General features: G+C 53.8%; 3 protein-coding genes and 1 long non-coding RNA gene across 6 annotated transcripts; 3 read left to right on the top strand and 1 right to left on the bottom strand.

Annotated features, from left to right (window-relative positions):
* Window positions 1–2,027: 2,027 nt before the first annotated feature.
* On the bottom strand, window positions 2,028–3,536 carry LOC122381279 (keratin, type I cytoskeletal 9-like). Its single transcript, XM_043365269.1, has 2 exons — window positions 3,519–3,536; window positions 2,028–2,957 (listed from the first exon to the last, which is right to left on the bottom strand). Exons 1-2 carry the CDS (start codon window positions 3,534–3,536, stop codon window positions 2,028–2,030), a joined length of 948 nt encoding a protein of 315 aa, XP_043221204.1.
* Window positions 3,537–4,711: 1,175 nt separating this feature from the next.
* On the top strand, window positions 4,712–7,498 carry LOC122381288 (arylsulfatase H-like). Of its 3 annotated transcripts, none has more exons than XM_043365292.1 (2): window positions 4,712–4,770; window positions 5,473–7,498. In XM_043365292.1, exon 2 carries the CDS (start codon window positions 5,548–5,550, stop codon window positions 7,396–7,398), a length of 1,851 nt encoding a protein of 616 aa, XP_043221227.1. In that variant the 5' UTR covers window positions 4,712–4,770; window positions 5,473–5,547; the 3' UTR covers window positions 7,399–7,498. The 3 variants fall into 3 exon arrangements, with proteins under 3 accessions (XP_043221227.1, XP_043221226.1, XP_043221225.1); XM_043365291.1 differs by having other exon boundaries at window positions 4,712–4,798; XM_043365290.1 differs by having other exon boundaries at window positions 4,712–4,851.
* Window positions 7,499–9,697: 2,199 nt separating this feature from the next.
* LOC122381287 lies at window positions 9,698–10,588 on the top strand. Its single transcript, XR_006256510.1, has 2 exons — window positions 9,698–10,026; window positions 10,457–10,588. It is a non-coding gene; the product is annotated as an uncharacterized LOC122381287 (long non-coding RNA).
* A 3,282-nt stretch (window positions 10,589–13,870) lies between these two features.
* On the top strand, window positions 13,871–17,138 carry LOC122381286. The gene is made up of 2 exons (XM_043365289.1): window positions 13,871–13,988; window positions 14,523–17,138. Exon 2 carries the CDS (start codon window positions 14,576–14,578, stop codon window positions 16,943–16,945), a length of 2,370 nt encoding a protein of 789 aa, XP_043221224.1. The 5' UTR covers window positions 13,871–13,988; window positions 14,523–14,575; the 3' UTR covers window positions 16,946–17,138.
* The last annotated feature ends 13 nt before the right edge of the window (window positions 17,139–17,151 follow it).

The raw sequence follows: 17,151 nt of genomic DNA, 5'->3' as shown, positions 1-17,151 counted from the left end.
GCGCACGCGATCTTCAATCAATGCTTCATATCGTCTCCTCCTTCTCAGTGTTGTGGAGGATAGATTTTGTACATGTGAACCAAAGCTTGACCAAGAGTCACAGCTTTATATTCGGGGCCGAGTTCCTCTCTCGGACGCCTCAGTGGCAGCTATGTGGACAGATCCTGAAGCACCGACAGGAAACCACACACTTGGGTGTTGAGCTGCGCTCCCAGCTACACGGTGCCGATCAGGTGACTGCCCGAATTCAGCGGAGCAGGGGTGCGTTCTTTGGCCTAACGCCGGCCGGCATGTTTAATCAGCACCTCTCCGCTGTTGATAAGGCATTTCTATGGCGGATGATTGTCGCTCCTGTTCTGATTTATGGATGTGAGGTCTGTTTTTTAAGCTCTGGAGATATTGCTCGCCTCGAAGGCTGGCAAGCCTCGGCGGTCAAAAGCGCGCTACGCCTACCGCGCACTGCCCACCACTCCGCACTAATGGCGGCACTTCGCATCCCAAGTGTACAAGCTCTCGTTCGGCGGTCTATTTTTCGCGCTACTCAAAACGCTTTTCGTGGCCAGCACCGCCTCCGTTGTGTGCTGGTGAGTAGCCTGGCCCAGTTGGCGACCAATGCGAGATTCGCGGAAACATCTGCTTCTATTGTGTGCCATCTAATGTCGCTATGTGGGGGAAACTTCATGAGGGTACTGGAGGCTGCCAGCGGTCATATACACGGAGACTGGGTGCACACGCCCAGGCCCGAGTGTGGCCTTGCGGACTCGCTCAGCTGGCTGATGGACAGCAACAGCGCCGAGTCATGGCAGCTAGTAAGTTTTGTCCTCAAAGGATGTCAAATAAATATGATGATGATGATGATGATAACGGAAAAATCTCAGTATGAGCGGCTCGGCCCGGCCCGGCCTGTAACGCTTTTGAGAGGCTTATATCTCAGCAACCGCTGGACCGATTGGCCTGCGGTCTTTTTTGCTGGGTAAGCCCCATTCCTTCTACCCCGTAATTGACTACTTTTGATGCATCTCAGTGACCGTCGTGGCACGTGCCACGTGAAAAGTCAAGGGTGTTCAAGCTGTTTTGCAAAAGTAGTGATTTTGAGAGGCCCATATCTCAGCAGCCGCTTGGGCGATTGTCTTGCGGTAATTTTTGTAGGGTAGCTGCATCCCTTCTACCAAAGGTCGGATATTCTTGATCTATGTGAGGGACCCCCACTGCACGTGCAAAATGAAAAAGGAATAGGTGCCAAATTTGTTCCCATTTTAATAACTCGGTAATTACTGGGGCGATTTCGCTGAAACTTGGCATACAGGTAGGCACCCACCAGGCAATGCATTCCCATGTGTTGCGGTTAGGGTGCTACTGCACGTGCGCACGTGCAGGGGGCGCTCCCAGATCTCGAGAACGGCTGGGCCGATTGCGCTCAAATTTGGTACACGGTTGGGGACCAGTTAGTAGGGTGCCGTGCAGAAGTCAGTTTGGACCTCTTTTGCACGTGCGCACAAGCAGAATGCCGCTTCCAGATCTCAGGAACGGCTGGGCCGATTGCGTTCAAATCTGGCACACCGCTAGCGACCGGTTAGAAGGGTGCTTTGCACAAGCCCGTTGGAAGTACCCTCTCGCCCTTGCGCACGTGCAGGGCTCACTATCTCGCTCGCTCGTTCTTCGCCCAAAAGGCGTTTTACTGGTTTTAATAGAACCATCCGGAGTCGGAGTCGAAGTTGGAGTCGGAGTCGGAGTCGATTTTTTAAGCCGGAGCCGGAGTCGGAGTCACCCTAAAATCCATCGACTCCGCAGCCCTGCGACTAAGACACAAATCGAAATTCATGCCACATCTCACTTCTCCGCAAAACCTTGACCCCACCAGGAAATGTCAGGGCACTAGACACGGGTCACGTCACACATGACCTCACTCAAAAAAATATTGTTATGAAAGGTGAATATGTCCATAAAAAACATTTATTCATTACAAGTACTGACATATAAAACACAACATTCTGTATTTAACAACAACAAAAGGTCTGCTGGTGACGCTATTGGTCCGACTCGTCGGCGGCCTCCTGGTCCCTCTCCCGTCCGTAAGTGCCCGGCGGACTGTATCCGCCGAACGGCGTGTGACCTCCGATGTGAGGTCGGCCAGCGAACCGGCTCGAATCGCGCCCGAACCGACCTCCACCGCCCTCCGCGTCCAGTCCATCACCATGGCCACCCAGCAGCGCCTCCAGGTTCAGGTAGGGGTTGCTGGAGCCTGCCGAGCCGCCGCTACCCGGCACACTGTACCCGCCATAGGCCGAGTGGCCCCCGACGTGAGCTCCGCGGAACGACCCGCCCCCTGCGGAGACCCCCGGCACTCCGGAGCCGCCGAACGAGGGTCCGGAACCACCGAATGAGGGTCTAGAGTTGCCGAACGTCGCCCCGGCGCTACCAAACGTCGCCCCGGAGCTGCCGAACGCCGGCCCGGAGCCGCCGAATGTCGCCCCGGTGCCGCCGAATCCAGCTGCGTTCCCGTTATACCCCGCGCCCGGCCTGAAACTGCCCTGGCCTTGTCCTGTAAACCCAGATGCTAATGGTGTATATCCATTGTTAGCTCTGGTAAACCCGCCCCCGTTCCGACCGAATCCATTGTATCCTCCGTTGACGTTGTTGAGCCCGGCCGGCCTGTGGCCGCCCCGTGCCCCTCCAGTTGCTCTGGTGAAGCCGCCGGACTGTCCGCTGAGCCCGTTACCGCTGTAGTCGGCCGCTGCGAGGGCGTACTGGCCGTTAGTCAGCGTATACTCGCTGGCCACGCCGTTGAAATCACGCTGCGCGGAGGAGGCCGGCCGGGCGCCCGAGAAGCCACCGTAGCCGGGCGCTCCGCCCCGAGTACGGACCGTGTTGACGAACGTGCTGCCGATGGTTCCGTGGTTCCGCTGGTGACCTGTGTCGGCGGCGGCAGCAGCCAGCAGCAGCAGTAGAGGCGGCGTCTGTAACAAGACCCAACGATCACAGGGCGTCACGGACCGATCGAACGACCCGCTCATCACTATAGGCGTCACGAATCGTCCGTTACACGGCCTTACAGACCGACTGAAAACTCTGTATCATATAGCCCCGCTTGCTCTGAACCGTCGTACCGCGGCCGGTAGCTTACACTCACTACCCCGTCACAGGGTTCACATTTATACCGCAACTGACAGTTACGGACTGTCACGGTGTGTTACGTTGTTTGTAACAGAAGGCCACGAATCAGCAATTCAATTCCTGCGTGCTTTTGTCGTTGAATCAATTAGCATGTTTGTACCGATTCGCCTGAACGTTGAATGAAAGAAATAGTAGGTACATAAATGAATGGATGGATGAATAAACAAATCAATGCAACGATAAAATGCTTTTAAAGCAATAAGAATAAGAAACGCTGCGGTAGCAAAAAAGGAACGACGGCATACATAGATAATATAAGATGAATGTAAAACATGAGTGAGTAAACATTATAAACGGTCTTCAGTGAACTAAAACGAAACAATGTAGCTCCAGCACAGTCATACCTTTCCCAGCAGCTTCATGACCAGGCGCTCGGTGTTTCACTGTGCGTGTCTAGACCACGGCTGGCTTATATGTAGCAACCAGTTATCATTCACTTTCGAGAGGCGCCCCTCCGACGGGGAACGGCAGCGGGCCAGTTTTTCGGCCCGGCGCGGCGGCCGCGGTGCGCGACTGCACGGAGTGCGCTATACGCTGCGGCAGCTCCGTGATCGGAACGGCGCTGCCGGGGCAATTAGCAACACTTCCTCTACGTCGGCTCCTCGGCCAGCCAGCTATCAGCACTCAGCAGTACCTAAGTGGCATGTTCGAAGCTGGTTCGAAGGGTCGTCAAAAACTATGCACGAAACATTTTTGTCTTTGTTGAGTCAGGCCGAAGGTCAGTATGCCAGAGGTCATGGAAAAGTCAGGTTTTCCTTTGGACGTTCTTTGCCACATTGCCTATAAAGTTATAACCCACGAGGCACGAAGGCCCGGGTCATATGAGTTTTTCGTCAATAACTCCCGATCCAATTGAGCTAGTGAGTTGGAAGGAAAAGCCACTAATGGACTCAGAAAGACCTGCCGAATCGAATGATATGCGATATGACCTCTTTCCACCAGCTTCGTGACCTAGGGGCTCTGACCTGACCTGACCTTGACCAAAGAAGGTCACACCTTAAGTTGACCTCATCCGAACAAAAAGTATGCCATTCGATGCACCTGAACAAGGTGATCACGATGACGCCAAAATCGAGGCTCTACGGCCGTTTATTGCAGACTGCAGTTATTTATCAAAAACCGAGCCCGTGCCTTGGGTCACTTGACCTGGCCTCAGATGTCACCGGTTAACCTGAGACCTTAAATGAGTTAAAATCGAGTACCAGTCGCTGCGTCTCGTAACGGCGCACACGCTCGTTTTTTTTCCGCGAGGCTCTAGCTCCATCAGGATTCAGGGGCGAAACGGCGAGGGGGGTCGTATCAACCCTTCCCCTCGGCTGGCGTGTATGTAATTGTAGAAAGGCAAAAGGTCCGGCGAGGGTTAAATGTAACCAGCAGACGTAACGTTATCTTTGTGTCAAAGACCGCTGTTGAGTGCGCCCTATCTATTGCGCCGTCGCCCGTCTGCTTGTTGGTATTGGGCACGAGGAGGCGGGCTCGCGGCTCTCAGATCTGTGACCTTGGGCCCGCAGTCAGCTGTTGTTGGGGGTGCCCGGCCTCGCAGGCTGTGGTGGAGACTCGAGTGGTCCGCTGAAAGCTGTTTCGGCCGCCGTGCCGGTGTGTCTGCGGTGTTGTCCGCCAGTTTGTGCGTGCGCTGGTTCGTGTTGGAGAGCAGTGACCGAAGAAATGAAGCTGGTTGTAGGTTACACTCGCCGTTGCATCGCATACAACGTGCCCGTGTAATTGCTCGTTGCCCGTTGGCTACAGTCCAAGTCGTGTTTTGTTTGCCTTTGTGTTGCATAGTTAGAATCGATTTTTCTGTTACGAGAGGACGGATATCCGCTGTGGCAATCTATGTAGCCTCAGACCCGTTCATGAGAGAGTAAAAGTTATTGATGGACCAAAGAACTGCGGACATCCTGTACACGATTGTTACACGCCGCGCCGGTAACCGCGATAAAAAGTTGTCCGTCGCTCAGAGTTCGGCGTACCACGCCGGCCGCCAGACAAAACACACCTGCGTGGCTGGTCTGCCGGACAGGAGACACATTCCCTAGTGCCGCTTTCACAGCCCGACCGGATCCGCTGAACAAATTGTACTTGACTGATTAATTCAGCGTCCTTGACAATGTCAGGCACTCATGCCACGCACCGGCCTAAACTTCAAGATTTCGCCATGTCGTCGTTGCATTTTTCTTAGGATGTGAAGTCTCACAAACATAACAGCTTTGTGGTTATTTCAGTGGCTCCGCTTGTATTTTTTTTTTTTTGTGAACGACTTCATCACTAACACGCCTGTTTGTTTTTCCTTCTTTCAAGATTGGCTGAATTTCTCAACGGGAAGTGCGGCGATTTCTTCGCCTGTCAACGTTAAACCTGGTCAATGAATCAATAATGAAAATGTTGCTATTGATAACGGCCTCAGCACTGTTGTGCTGGTCATCAAGTTTGGCCGGGGATCGGCCCAACATTGTAGTGCTGCTGGCCGACGATCTGGGGTACGGCGACCTCAGCTGTTTCGGTAACCGGTCGTTCAGCACGTCTCACCTGGACCGTCTGGCGGCGTCTGGCGCGCGGCTGACCCACCACGTGGCGGCGGCGGCCGTGTGCGCGCCCAGCCGGACGGCGCTGCTCACCGGCCGCTACCCGGTCCGCACCGGCATGCAGGAGTCCCGCGGAGGCCCGCCGGTCGTGCGCAACGTGTTCGGCGCCGGCGGCCTGCCGCAGACGGAGCGGACCTTCGGCCGACGGCTGCAGGACGCCGGCTATCGCACACAGTTCGTCGGCAAGTGGCACCAGGGCTGGTCGTGCCGCGTCTGGGACGACCAGTGCCACGGGCCGCGCGAGCACGGCTTCCAGACGTTCTTCGGGCTGCCGCTGACGCTGCAAGAGGAAGAGGACGTCGACCCGCCGTCGCGCCGAGAGAGGGATGGTCCGTTTGTGAAGCACGTGCTGTCTGAGGTGCTGAGGGCCGGAGCAGAGGCCGGTGACGGCTCTAAGGGCAGCTGCGAACGGCCTTCAGCCACCAAGCTGTGGCACCTCTGGTTGGACATGACTCGTGCGACGTACTATGACGCAACACCACGCCGCGAGTGGTGGGGCCACACACTTGTCATGGACAAGTTTCTCAATCACATGCTGGTGCGGAACGGTGAGATCAAGTCGTGGCCGTACCAGCTGGTCGGCCTGACCCAGCGTCTGCTGGACGAGTCGCAGCGCTTCATCCGCGGCCAGGCGGCGCGCGGGGACGCCCCGTTCCTGCTGGTGCACTCGTTCCTGCACCCGCACACGCCGCTGTTCACGGCGCCAGTGTTTGCGAACGCGTCCGGCCACTCTCGTTACGCGGACAACGTGCTAGAAATGGACTGGGCGGTCGGCCAGCTGCTGGACACGCTCCAGGAGGCGGGCGTGGCCGACAACACGCTGGTCTACTTCGCCTCGGACCATGGCGCGCACCTGGAGCTGGTTGGCCGGGACGGACAGCGCGAGGGCGGCACCAACGCGCCCTTCGCCGGCGGGAAGGGCCAGGGTGGCGCCGAGGGCGGCATCCGGGTGCCGGCGATGGTACGTTGGCCAGGCAGGATCCCGGCCGGCAGGGCGGTGGACGTGCCGACCAGCGCCATGGACCTGCTGCCCACGCTGCTGGACGCCGCCGGCGTCGACGACGGAGACGAGGACACCGTCCTGGACGGGGTCAGCATGCTGCCTCTGCTCGAGGGGCGCAGCGACGCCCCCACGCACCGGTTCCTAGCGCACTACTGCGGCGACGACATCCACGCCGTGCGGTACGCGCCCGAGACGGAGCTGGGAGCCGTCTACAAGCTGCGGCTGGCGGTGCCGCGGTACCCCGACCCGGAGGTCGAGCACTGCGGCGTGCAAGATGGCCTCTGCTCCTGCTACGGCGAGGACGTGCTCTGGTTGCCAACGCCGCGCTTATACGAGCTGACCACCGACCCTGCAGAGCGTGACCCCATACCCGAGTCGGACCCGCGCTACGGCCGAATCGTGCCCAAAATGCTGGAGCTTCTGAAGCAGCATCGACAAAACGTCACGGTGGCACCGGCTCAGGTGGCCCGCTTCGAGCTGGCGGCCGTGCGCCCGGAGCTGGTACCCTGGGACCAGCTGGGGAAGTTCAGGGGCCTGGAATGGGACATGCACGGTCTAGATGACTGGAACGAGTTTATAGCTGGCCAAACGTGTCCAGCCAGCGGCCAAGGCGTGTCAGAACATTGTGTCAGACACTAGTGTTGCATTGTGGAGCCAGGCACGGGAAATGAGCGGCATGAGCGTTGTCAAATGTCATGTGACGTGCACTACACTGTAAAAAAAAATCTTACAAGCCCCTTGTATAGGAAAACCGCTGGCGCAAAAATGAGCATGCAGCGACGTGTAAAAATCGCCTCATATTTAGCTAGTAAGAGGGTACAAGCTTGTTTCGTTAGTAAATGACAAGCCCACGCCTCATAAACCGAGCACCCCCGTGTCAGCCCCTCGTTTCGTTATTCGGTACCTCGTTTGAAAACGAGGGCAAAACCAGCAGATCGGTACGCCGATTAGGCTCCTTAGCAGGACTCGCCTGGTAACCCAACCAGCTAGCGCCTGCTATTGCTGCACAGTAGTAATACTAGCTCAATTGCGTCACCCCCCCCCCCCCCTCCTTCTCCCCCAGCCGCCCCTCCGACTGGTGGACGACCCGGCCAACGACAGCCACGACAGCGTGCCAGCCACGTTACAAAAAAACATACACAAAAATAACGTTTATTACTTATTAGCATACGATACAAAATATCTAAATATATACATATTACAATATCATAGCGGAGTGGTGCAAAAGCTGATTTGAGTCAACACCAATAACATTCACAAAATAATACGGTTGCATGAGACACGATCGAGCACTTCCACGGGCTTTGACGCAACGGCACTTACAACAGGCGAGTGAGCAAGTTGATCCTGTCATGTCACGTACATTGTTCACTGTGCAGTCCATCAAATATTTGCCATACTTTGCAGATTCAAGCAAGTTTTTTTTCTGGGCGAGGCTTACCAACAGAAATATCGCTGGCTTCCGGTATACCTTCATGCCTCAGTCTCCCACAACTTTAAGCAACTCTGCAAACAGAAAAGAAAATTACTGCTGATTTTAAAATATCAGTGAGGATGGCTTTATTATCTACATCAACTGACTTTTGTATAAGATAAATCAATGTGAGGCAATATGTGTAGCTTACACATTTGGAAAAAAGGCTAGACAGCAACTGAAAGAAAGTCCGTCTTCCAACAGTCGGAATTCAAACAAAACAGTGGCCCACAACGGTCAAGGGGTGAATTCTATGACGCAACATGTGTTCAGAATATTACAAAATAAATAAAATGTCCCCCATTGCTACGTAAATATCATACAATATAACGTACCTTCGAAATATCCCAGCCCGAGAACTTCACAACGCACCGTGCCACAACACAACCGCACCAACCGCCGGCAGCCGCAGAACTGAACAATGGCGGCCGGAAATGACGGCCCCGCGCCGGAAGTGAAGGACGCGTTTTAGAAGCAGTCTCAGACTCGTCGCTGGTCACCGTAGCAGGGATTTATGAGGCACTACCGAATCAAAGTCGTTTCGCCTCATTCGGCAACACGAAAACCTTACCAGGACTAGTCCGATGATGAGTATCCGACTAGGTGGCGTGTGCGCAGGATTATATTTAAAGCACGTGCAGGGCGGTGCCTCATTAGCCGACATAATAATAATATGACACGATAATGAAACACGCATGTAACTAGCATGCAACAAGCTTCTGGCGGATTTAATTATGAGACTATGCGTAGTTTTCCGACACAGCGCGAAATCTGTTGATCAGCAGGAAGGGGTGTTAGGGAAGCATTTAAGTTATTAGGTTACCATTTGTAACCAATTGTTTCACGAGGCCACTCTTTAACTAACAACCCTCAGGCTGATAATCCCTAGTGAAAAAGTCCTTAAGGATTTCGCCAGAATCCCCACAATCCTTAAGGATCCATAAGGACCCATATGGATCAGATATGAAATCCTTAAGGATTCTACGGACCTTCTAGAATCCTTAAGGACGCATTCGCCGATCCGTAAGGATTTTAGGGCGATGTTTGGTATCCTTAAGGATCGCTCAGTATTCCGTAAAGAAATTGCTACTTGCTAGTGTCGCTTAATCCTTCAGGATAGCCGATGCAGCCAGTACGTCAATCATTATGGAGTGATTGAATCATCCCTAGTATTATTCCGTGCTCCGTATCCGTTAATATACGGCATGTAAAAACTTTGTGACGGACCAAAGCAGCGTTCGTTATCATCATAGGCGCGGGAACCGGGAGGCGAGGGGGCAGTGGGAGCAGCTTGCCCCCACTTTTGTGCTGCAACTTTGAAATTAAATATTTTCGATTTATGGCATTTCTCGATATTGCGCGCCAAAACCGGTGATTGTGAGCCAGGGATAACAATTTGGCTACCTTAACTCAGAATTAATATTTAGCTGGGATGGTGACCTAAATGTCCACGCTGGGTTCATCCAGACTCCAAATCGGATAGACGAATAGTTCTGATAAAAAGTACCTATTGGTATCTCAACCAAGTGCCACAGTATGCATGTATCGCATGGCCTCAGTGTCACCGGTGCCACAGCGTTTGCGCTGTGCTCTTTCAGAGACCGTACCGACTGGAATTTAGCGACCGCTGACCGTTTCAAAGACTGTACGGGCGGCAGCGGGCGGTCTGATCCTCGCCTCCGGCAAGAGGGGAGACCGCGCGTCCCCCTGTCGCATTGTGCCGCCGCCGCTCGCGGGATGCGGACGAGTCTGTTGAGTGTGTTGTGCCGTCTGCCGTCTCCTCTTCGGGCCATGTAAGTTTCTGCCATGCTGTGTATCAATGAAATAATTGATCCTAGTTATTACATTGATAGATAAAAAAAAAACCGGCGCTGAAACGTTCATTTCAATTAATGGCGATCGTCGTCCTCATTCATTTGGCTGCGGCAAATGAAAGTACTACCGGTAGCGTCTTTTAGCGCCATGCCTTGGAACGAGGCCCAGGTAAATATAATAGAATGGATTCAGGGTAGTAGGACGTAGGTGCATATGTGATGCATTGCTAAATGAACATACACAGGCATCTAAGCTGGAAATGACTGAACTGAATTTACTCAAAGGCTCACCAATATTCTTTGGCTGGGACTACAGTCTAAGCCTAAGAGTAGAATTCGTGAGCCTTTGAGTAGGTATTGTTGATCAGTATATTACTGTTATTACATAGGAATATCCGCCTTGTTACAGGAACGCAGGATGCGAGACTCGACAGGCGACGGGCGACTCAACCGCTCAAGATGTGTAGAATGTGGATGGCGTAGGAGCGGCGGCCGAGGACGTTTGACGTGATAATATCTGAAGCGTGGCTGACTCGAAAAAGTGTAGACTTATCTTCCTGTAAATATGTTTTTTTTTGGAAGTCCTCGGCTTATATTTCTCGGAGCCTCAGCTGCAACCTGCGAATGCCTGGAGCTCCATATATGTATACCCGGTCGCCTGTGGTTGGCGGCTGCTCCATTCCTGGCAATGAAAAATGGCTAAATGTGCTTATTTCAAGTAAAAAATATAGCTTCAGAGACCGTACAAATGTGTTTGCTAGGGTTTGATCCTTACGGATTTATATATCATTCATTAAGGAATAGCCTCAAAATCCTTGAGGATTGTCGCCAAGATCCTTAAAGATTTTGCTACCAATCTTTAAGGAAAAAAAACACAAAGTCCTTAAAGATTATTACCAATGTCCTTAAAGACATTGCTAGAGATCCTTAAGGATTTAGCTAAAAATCCTTACGGATTTTCCGCAGAATCCTTAAGGAATTTCTAACAAAATCCTTAAGGAATTTCTAACAAAATCCTTAAGGATTGTGTATCAATTTCGTACAAGGATTTTGTTAAGGATCGTCCTGAAGAAATACATAGGACTGTCCTTAAGGATTTTTTCACTAGGGATGTCCCTATATATAACAGCAAGGTACAATGGACGACCGTGTAACCCACTCCTTGTCATAGAATTGGCTCGTGACATTTTTTTTTACAGTGTATGTGAATTGATCGATAAGATAAAACTGGTGCATCCTGAATGGAACGAATATGGTGAATGATGAATGCAAAATGACGATTGGTGGGTCAGTGCTACAAATTAAATCCAAAAGTAGCATTGAGAATAGATACCCGGGAGGTAACTAACTACTATCTTTATTGTGGTTATTAGGGACAGGTCATGCATTGTCTTTTTGTTGTGTTTTCAGTCCAAATTTTAGACGCGGTAATTATTTCAGCTAATAATTCATAATGCACCGTTGAATGGTACTTTAATTTCTATATCGCACTCTACAGTCAAATTATCCTTGCTTTCACTGGACAAGTCCGCAGTAGGGCGGCAACATTAGTTTCGCTTCTGGAAAAGTGCTTGACCATTGATGTCTCCTGTTGAGGTCCATTCGGATAAAAATCGAATGACATAAACCGGCTTCCATTAGTAACGCTGTGTAAACAGGCATCAGAGATACAGCCTGTAGTCTAAAAAAGGGTCATTATTTGCACTGCTGTGCACCTGCATGTCATGCACACTGCACAGAACCTACCTATCACAGACGTAACGTCATTAAATGATAACGTCTGTGAACCCGACGTTTGTTTTTGTTCACGATTAGTGTCGATGAGCTAATGGATAATTTAGAACCCCAGTTTAGCGCCGTTATATATCCGATTGCGGCTTGCCGATCCATTCTACTCAATAGCCAACTCCCAAGAGAGCATTGCAAATGAGCTCACCAACCGCACACCATTTAATCCCCTCAGAAAGCTGCTCACGATGTCGAGCCCCAGGGCGACTCGCAACTGGGCTCTGGTTACCGGCATTTCAATGTTCTGCCATCTAAGTCACGGAACACGTTTATCTTAACGCCACATCGTCACTAAACGTTACCCATTTATTAGTCGCATACCTATGTTAGAATTTGTTAACCATTCTCAATTATGTATGCCTGCTCCATGAAGCTAGAACGCCAATCGACTGATGTTGTGACATGGCACGGCACTAGCGAACCACTGGAACCGGGGTAAGTATGTTTTACATATATGTAATAGAACAGCGTTAAATATTTTTTCGCTCATGTTGAAATTTCACACACAGGTCATTCAAGGAGGTCATATCATGAGGTCAGGTCATGACAATCGAGCTAACCTTCATGAATAATAGTGCTGGACATAGCCGCACCGACTGAATGATTGTTTGGAAAGTTTCAGCAGTTGATGAGGTAATGATTGTATTCAAATTGATGCTCATATTAACCCTCGCCCGTATTGGTGTTTTGCCAGACGCGAACGTAAAAAGAGGGGTCCAACGGACCCCCTTGCCGTTTCGCCTCTGATCGAGCTAGAGCTTCGCAGAAAATAACGAGCGTGCTGCCCGTGACGAGAGGAAGCCGATGATACCCAATTTTAAGGTCCTAACTCCTAGGTGATGTTTGATTCAATGTTTTGAATGTTTTCCGGCCAGGTTATCACCTTGACCTGAAATAAATTTTTCAAGCTAACTTTTTTTAGGCCAAGGTACCTCTATCTATTTGATTTAATGCGTTTTGAAAAACGAAACACGATGCTCGACGCCGGTAAAGGCAATATCATGCGGGCTTTTTCCGAAGTTAGCATTCCGAACTTAAAGCATTTTTCCACAAAAATATTAATTTCACATTTTACCCTCTAAGGCTAAACCATTGCTTAGGTCAAAGCTGTTGAGATTTTAGTGAAAAAGCTATAGGCATGTGAATTATTTGATTTTTTACTCGAAATTCGATGCCATGGAACCTCCAACGCGGTTGGAATGATTAATCAATCTTCTTGCTTATAGAAGCACCAGGTAACTGAGGACGACATCAGACATGAAAATCCATCAGAACTTTCGTCCGACAGGGGCTATTTATAGGACTCCGGTGTAACAGATACATGAAGGTTTGTGTTCAGGCGCGGGTGCATGCGGTACTATAAGACCAGATGAGCGGATGCAGGGCTGCTGCACGTCCCGGACAAACAGTGATGGGGTCAGAGAGGAGCGGTCATCCGCCTGACGGGGACTGGGCCGCTGCTCTCCCGCCCTGCACCACCTAATAATAACAAATATCCTGCGTACCGTGTATACCGTCGCCGGCCGAGCCCACAGGGGCGGACTCAGTACCGCCAGACGCGGTGGACATTTAAACGTGAAAAGATGGAGCGGAGAGCTCAGCAGCGCAGTGTTCGGAACGAATAGGGCTTTGTTAGTAACCAACCAGTCGCAATAGAGTCGGAAAGGGACCGAACACAATACAACATACGAGGCCGATTTAATTCATCGCGCGTAAAAACTCGCTGCACGCGTTAGTCATGGAAAAGGACGAAAGTAAATCAGTGCATAAAAACGATTCAGCGAAGTCCGATATAATGCAATTAACCGGTACGTACCTACCGAACAAGAACTACCCAAATTCAGAGTGTTTCCTGTGCAAACATACGTTCACGGGTATTCGAAAGACCAACACTGTGCGGCCATTACTGGTATAATATTACAAATAAACGATTACTTTTTGTAACTGGGATGTTTCTTGCAAGTCACCTTTGTTTTATTATTACGCCCGGGGTCCTGGCCTCGCCGTTGGGTCGCTGACGGCCTGTGCCGACGCCCCTGTGACCGCGGACCGACACTCGGCGGGCGACGGCGGATCGATTCGGAGCTCCGTCCTCACGCTCCAGACGCACCCCAACGTATCGAGGTCCAGGCCTCGGATACCGAGCTGCACAGGTGAGACAGGATAGACAGAGAGCAGAAAAGGGTTCGAGAGGGTCACCGCCAGACGTTCGAAAGTGAAGCAACTGTGTACGACCATTGACACATTACAATTGTTATATAATACGGCTTGCGTGAGTTTTGACAATTGTTTTACATGCTAAAACAACTCAGACTCCCCGACTTTTTCGCATTTCAACCCGATCATCCCTATCCGAGAGCATAAACAAGGTCGCAGACAGCGACAACACAGCCGAACGATCGTGGGTTTTATTATCACACCAGCTACGAGCTAATCTGTATGTTCTAAAAAATGTTGGGATATGGGAAATTTGAATGTATGTTCTTGGCTTCGGAGTTCGGATGGCTGGCTTTTAAAGGGCACAGACACGATCCTTACCCTGGGTTTTTATTGTCTCGAGTGTCGTTTTACTACAGTTGTTGCTCAGGATTAGCCTGAGCTTCCTTGAGCCGTAGCACACAGCAGACGCTGTCTGAGCATATCCGCTCGAGGCTGGGTCGGAATTCATTCGAGCTGTGTGCCCACAGCCACTGGAGTCTAAGTGGACAGCAAAGGAGCCAGGAGCCAAGCCACCTTTATCATGTCGACCGTCGAGTCCGAGAAGCCGCCGGCCGAGTCCGAGCAGCCGCCGGCGGCCGAAGGGAAGCGATGGGGCTCGCGGCCGTTCTGGGGCCTGGGCACCGAACTGGACCCTGACTGGACGCTCACCGAGTCTCAGAAGGAGTTGCGGAGCCAGCTGATTGAGCTGTGCCGCGAGCGCATCCGGCCGCACGCGCTGCACTGCGACCAGACATACACCTACCCGCGCCGATCGCTGTCAGCGCTGGCTGAGTTGCGCCTGCTCGGTCTGCTCGTGCCGCGCGAGCTGGGCGGCCTCGGCGAGAGCCACGCCTGTGCCGCCATGGTGCTCGAGACGCTGGCCCGCTACGGCTGCCCCAGCACGGCGCTCGTCTACACCATGCACCTGGCCGCGTGCGGCATCCTGCTGCGCAGCCACCACCGCAACGACACGCTGCGCGACCTGCTCTCGCGCCTGGACCGTGACCGACTGGTGGGCACCACCGTGCACAGCGATCCGGCCTCCGGTGGACACTTCTGGTACAACATCGCCACAAAGTCGCGCTTCCTGGACGGGGATCGCGTGCGCCTGACGAAGTTCTGCTCCTGGGTGACGTCGGCCGGCCACGCCGACTGGTACATGGTACAGGTCAGCAGTCCGACCCGGGAGCCCGGCGACTACACCCGCTACACCCACTACCTGGTCATGGGCGACGAAGTGCGCGCCAACTCGGACGACTGGCGCGCGCTCGGCATGCACGGCAACATGTCCGGTCCGATGATCGTGGACGGCGTGCTGAACCGCGACCGGCAGATCGGCGAGGACGGTCAGGGCCAGATCAACAACGACGACGGCGCCATCCTGTTCCTCCTGCTGACAGCCAGCGTGTGGAACGGTATCGCCATGGCCTGCCTGGACGTCGCCAAGAAGCACGTGACGCGCAAGACCCACGGCGACGTCGGTCTGCGGGTGTGCGACTACCCGGTGATCCAGGACTACTTTGGCGGCGGCGTGTGCAGCACCAATACCAGTCGACTGGCAGTGGCCTCCGCGGCGGCGGCCATGGACGCCGCGACCGGCAACGCCGACTGGAGCCGCTTCGCCGACACGGACTTCCGGCCGTACGCAGCCTTCGCGCTGTGGGGCTTCCAGCTGAAGACGGCCGCCGCGCAGAACGTGTGGACGGTGTCGGACCGCATGCTGCAGGCCTGCGGCGGCGCCGGTTACAAGGAGGAGCTCGGCCTGGAGCGGCTGCTAAGAGACGCCAAGGCCGGCTGGCTGATGGCGCCCAGCAACGAGGTGGTGCGACAGCTGGTGGGACAGGTGGCGCTACTCGGCCCGGAGAGCCTCGATCTGTGGGAGCAGACCGTCAACCGACGCGCCGTTCACCACGAGCTCGACAAGATGACGCAAGACGAGAAGGAGGAGCTGGGCCGGCGGCTTCTGCGGGAGGCAGAGATGGATCGGCCCGGCGCGCACGACGCCAAGCAGAGCGACTACCAGGACTCAGACTTTGAGAACCCGTTCCACACGCGGCCGCCGACCTACGTGTCCGAGCCGCTGGTGGTGGATGGTGCGAAGGTGCCGGCCGGCCTACACCCGGACACCTACACAGACCTGGTGCTGCTGGAGTGTCGCCAGCTCACGCCGCACATGGACTCCTACCGGTTCCGGTTTTCGGCCGGTGCTGGACACCACGGCTGTCTGCCAGGCCAGTATATTCAGGTGCGTGTGCAGTCGGAGGGCCAGTCGGCGCAAGAGCGGTACTTGTCGCCCGTCTCACGACCGGGTGCCGACGTCGTGGAGCTGGTGGTGCGCCGTGAGACCAGCGGCCTCCTGTCTGCGCACCTACGCGGCATGCGCACCGGCGACACCATCGCGGCGCGTGGTCCGTGCGGCGGCTTCGAGTACCGTCCGGGCTGTCTGGAGCACCTGGTGCTGCTGGCCTCCGGCGCCGGGGTGACGCCGTGCGTGCAGCTGGTGCGCAGCGTGGCCGCCGACCGGGCCGACACCACGCGCGTCACGCTGCTCTACCACGCCGAGCGGCGCGACGAGCTGCTCTTCGAGACGGAGCTGAGCGCGCTGGCCGCCGCCGACCCCCGACTGCGCGTGGTGTTCAGCCTCAGCGACGCGCCCGAGCACTGGGATGGCGAGGAGGGCTTCCTGGACGGCGCCATGCTGCAGCGTCACCTCCCGCCGCCGGGCAGCGGCCGCTGCCGGCTGCTCGTCTGCGGTGGCGCCACTATGACCGTGTCCACGCTGGGCTGCCTGCGCCAGCTCGACTACCCGTCGCGTGCCCTGTTCGTGTACGGCCCATTCGGCGCCGACCTGGTGCGGAAGGTGTTCGGTAGGAGCGCGCCGCTCGGCAGCCACGCCGCCGACGTCGAGTAGCGTCGAAACGGGCGGGCTGGCCGCTGGAGAGGAAAGATATGGAAGGCAGCGTTTGGCTTAGGTACCATAAATACACGGCTGCTGGCTGCCGTGTGACTTTACGCCTATTCATTATTTCTTGACAGTTCTCGTTCGGGCAATTCTTCATCTGAGCTGTTTATGAGTGACGACCAAATAAAAATATCACAATAAATAAACTACACATA

The sequence above is a fragment of the Amphibalanus amphitrite genome, unplaced genomic scaffold (genome assembly GCF_019059575.1).
Source record: "Amphibalanus amphitrite isolate SeventyFive unplaced genomic scaffold, NRLGWU_Aamphi_draft 000117F_arrow, whole genome shotgun sequence".
Classification (NCBI taxonomy): Eukaryota; Metazoa; Arthropoda; class Thecostraca; order Balanomorpha; family Balanidae; genus Amphibalanus; species Amphibalanus amphitrite.
Note: the sequence above shows the minus strand (reverse complement) of the source record. Positions and strands in the feature narration are given on the sequence as shown.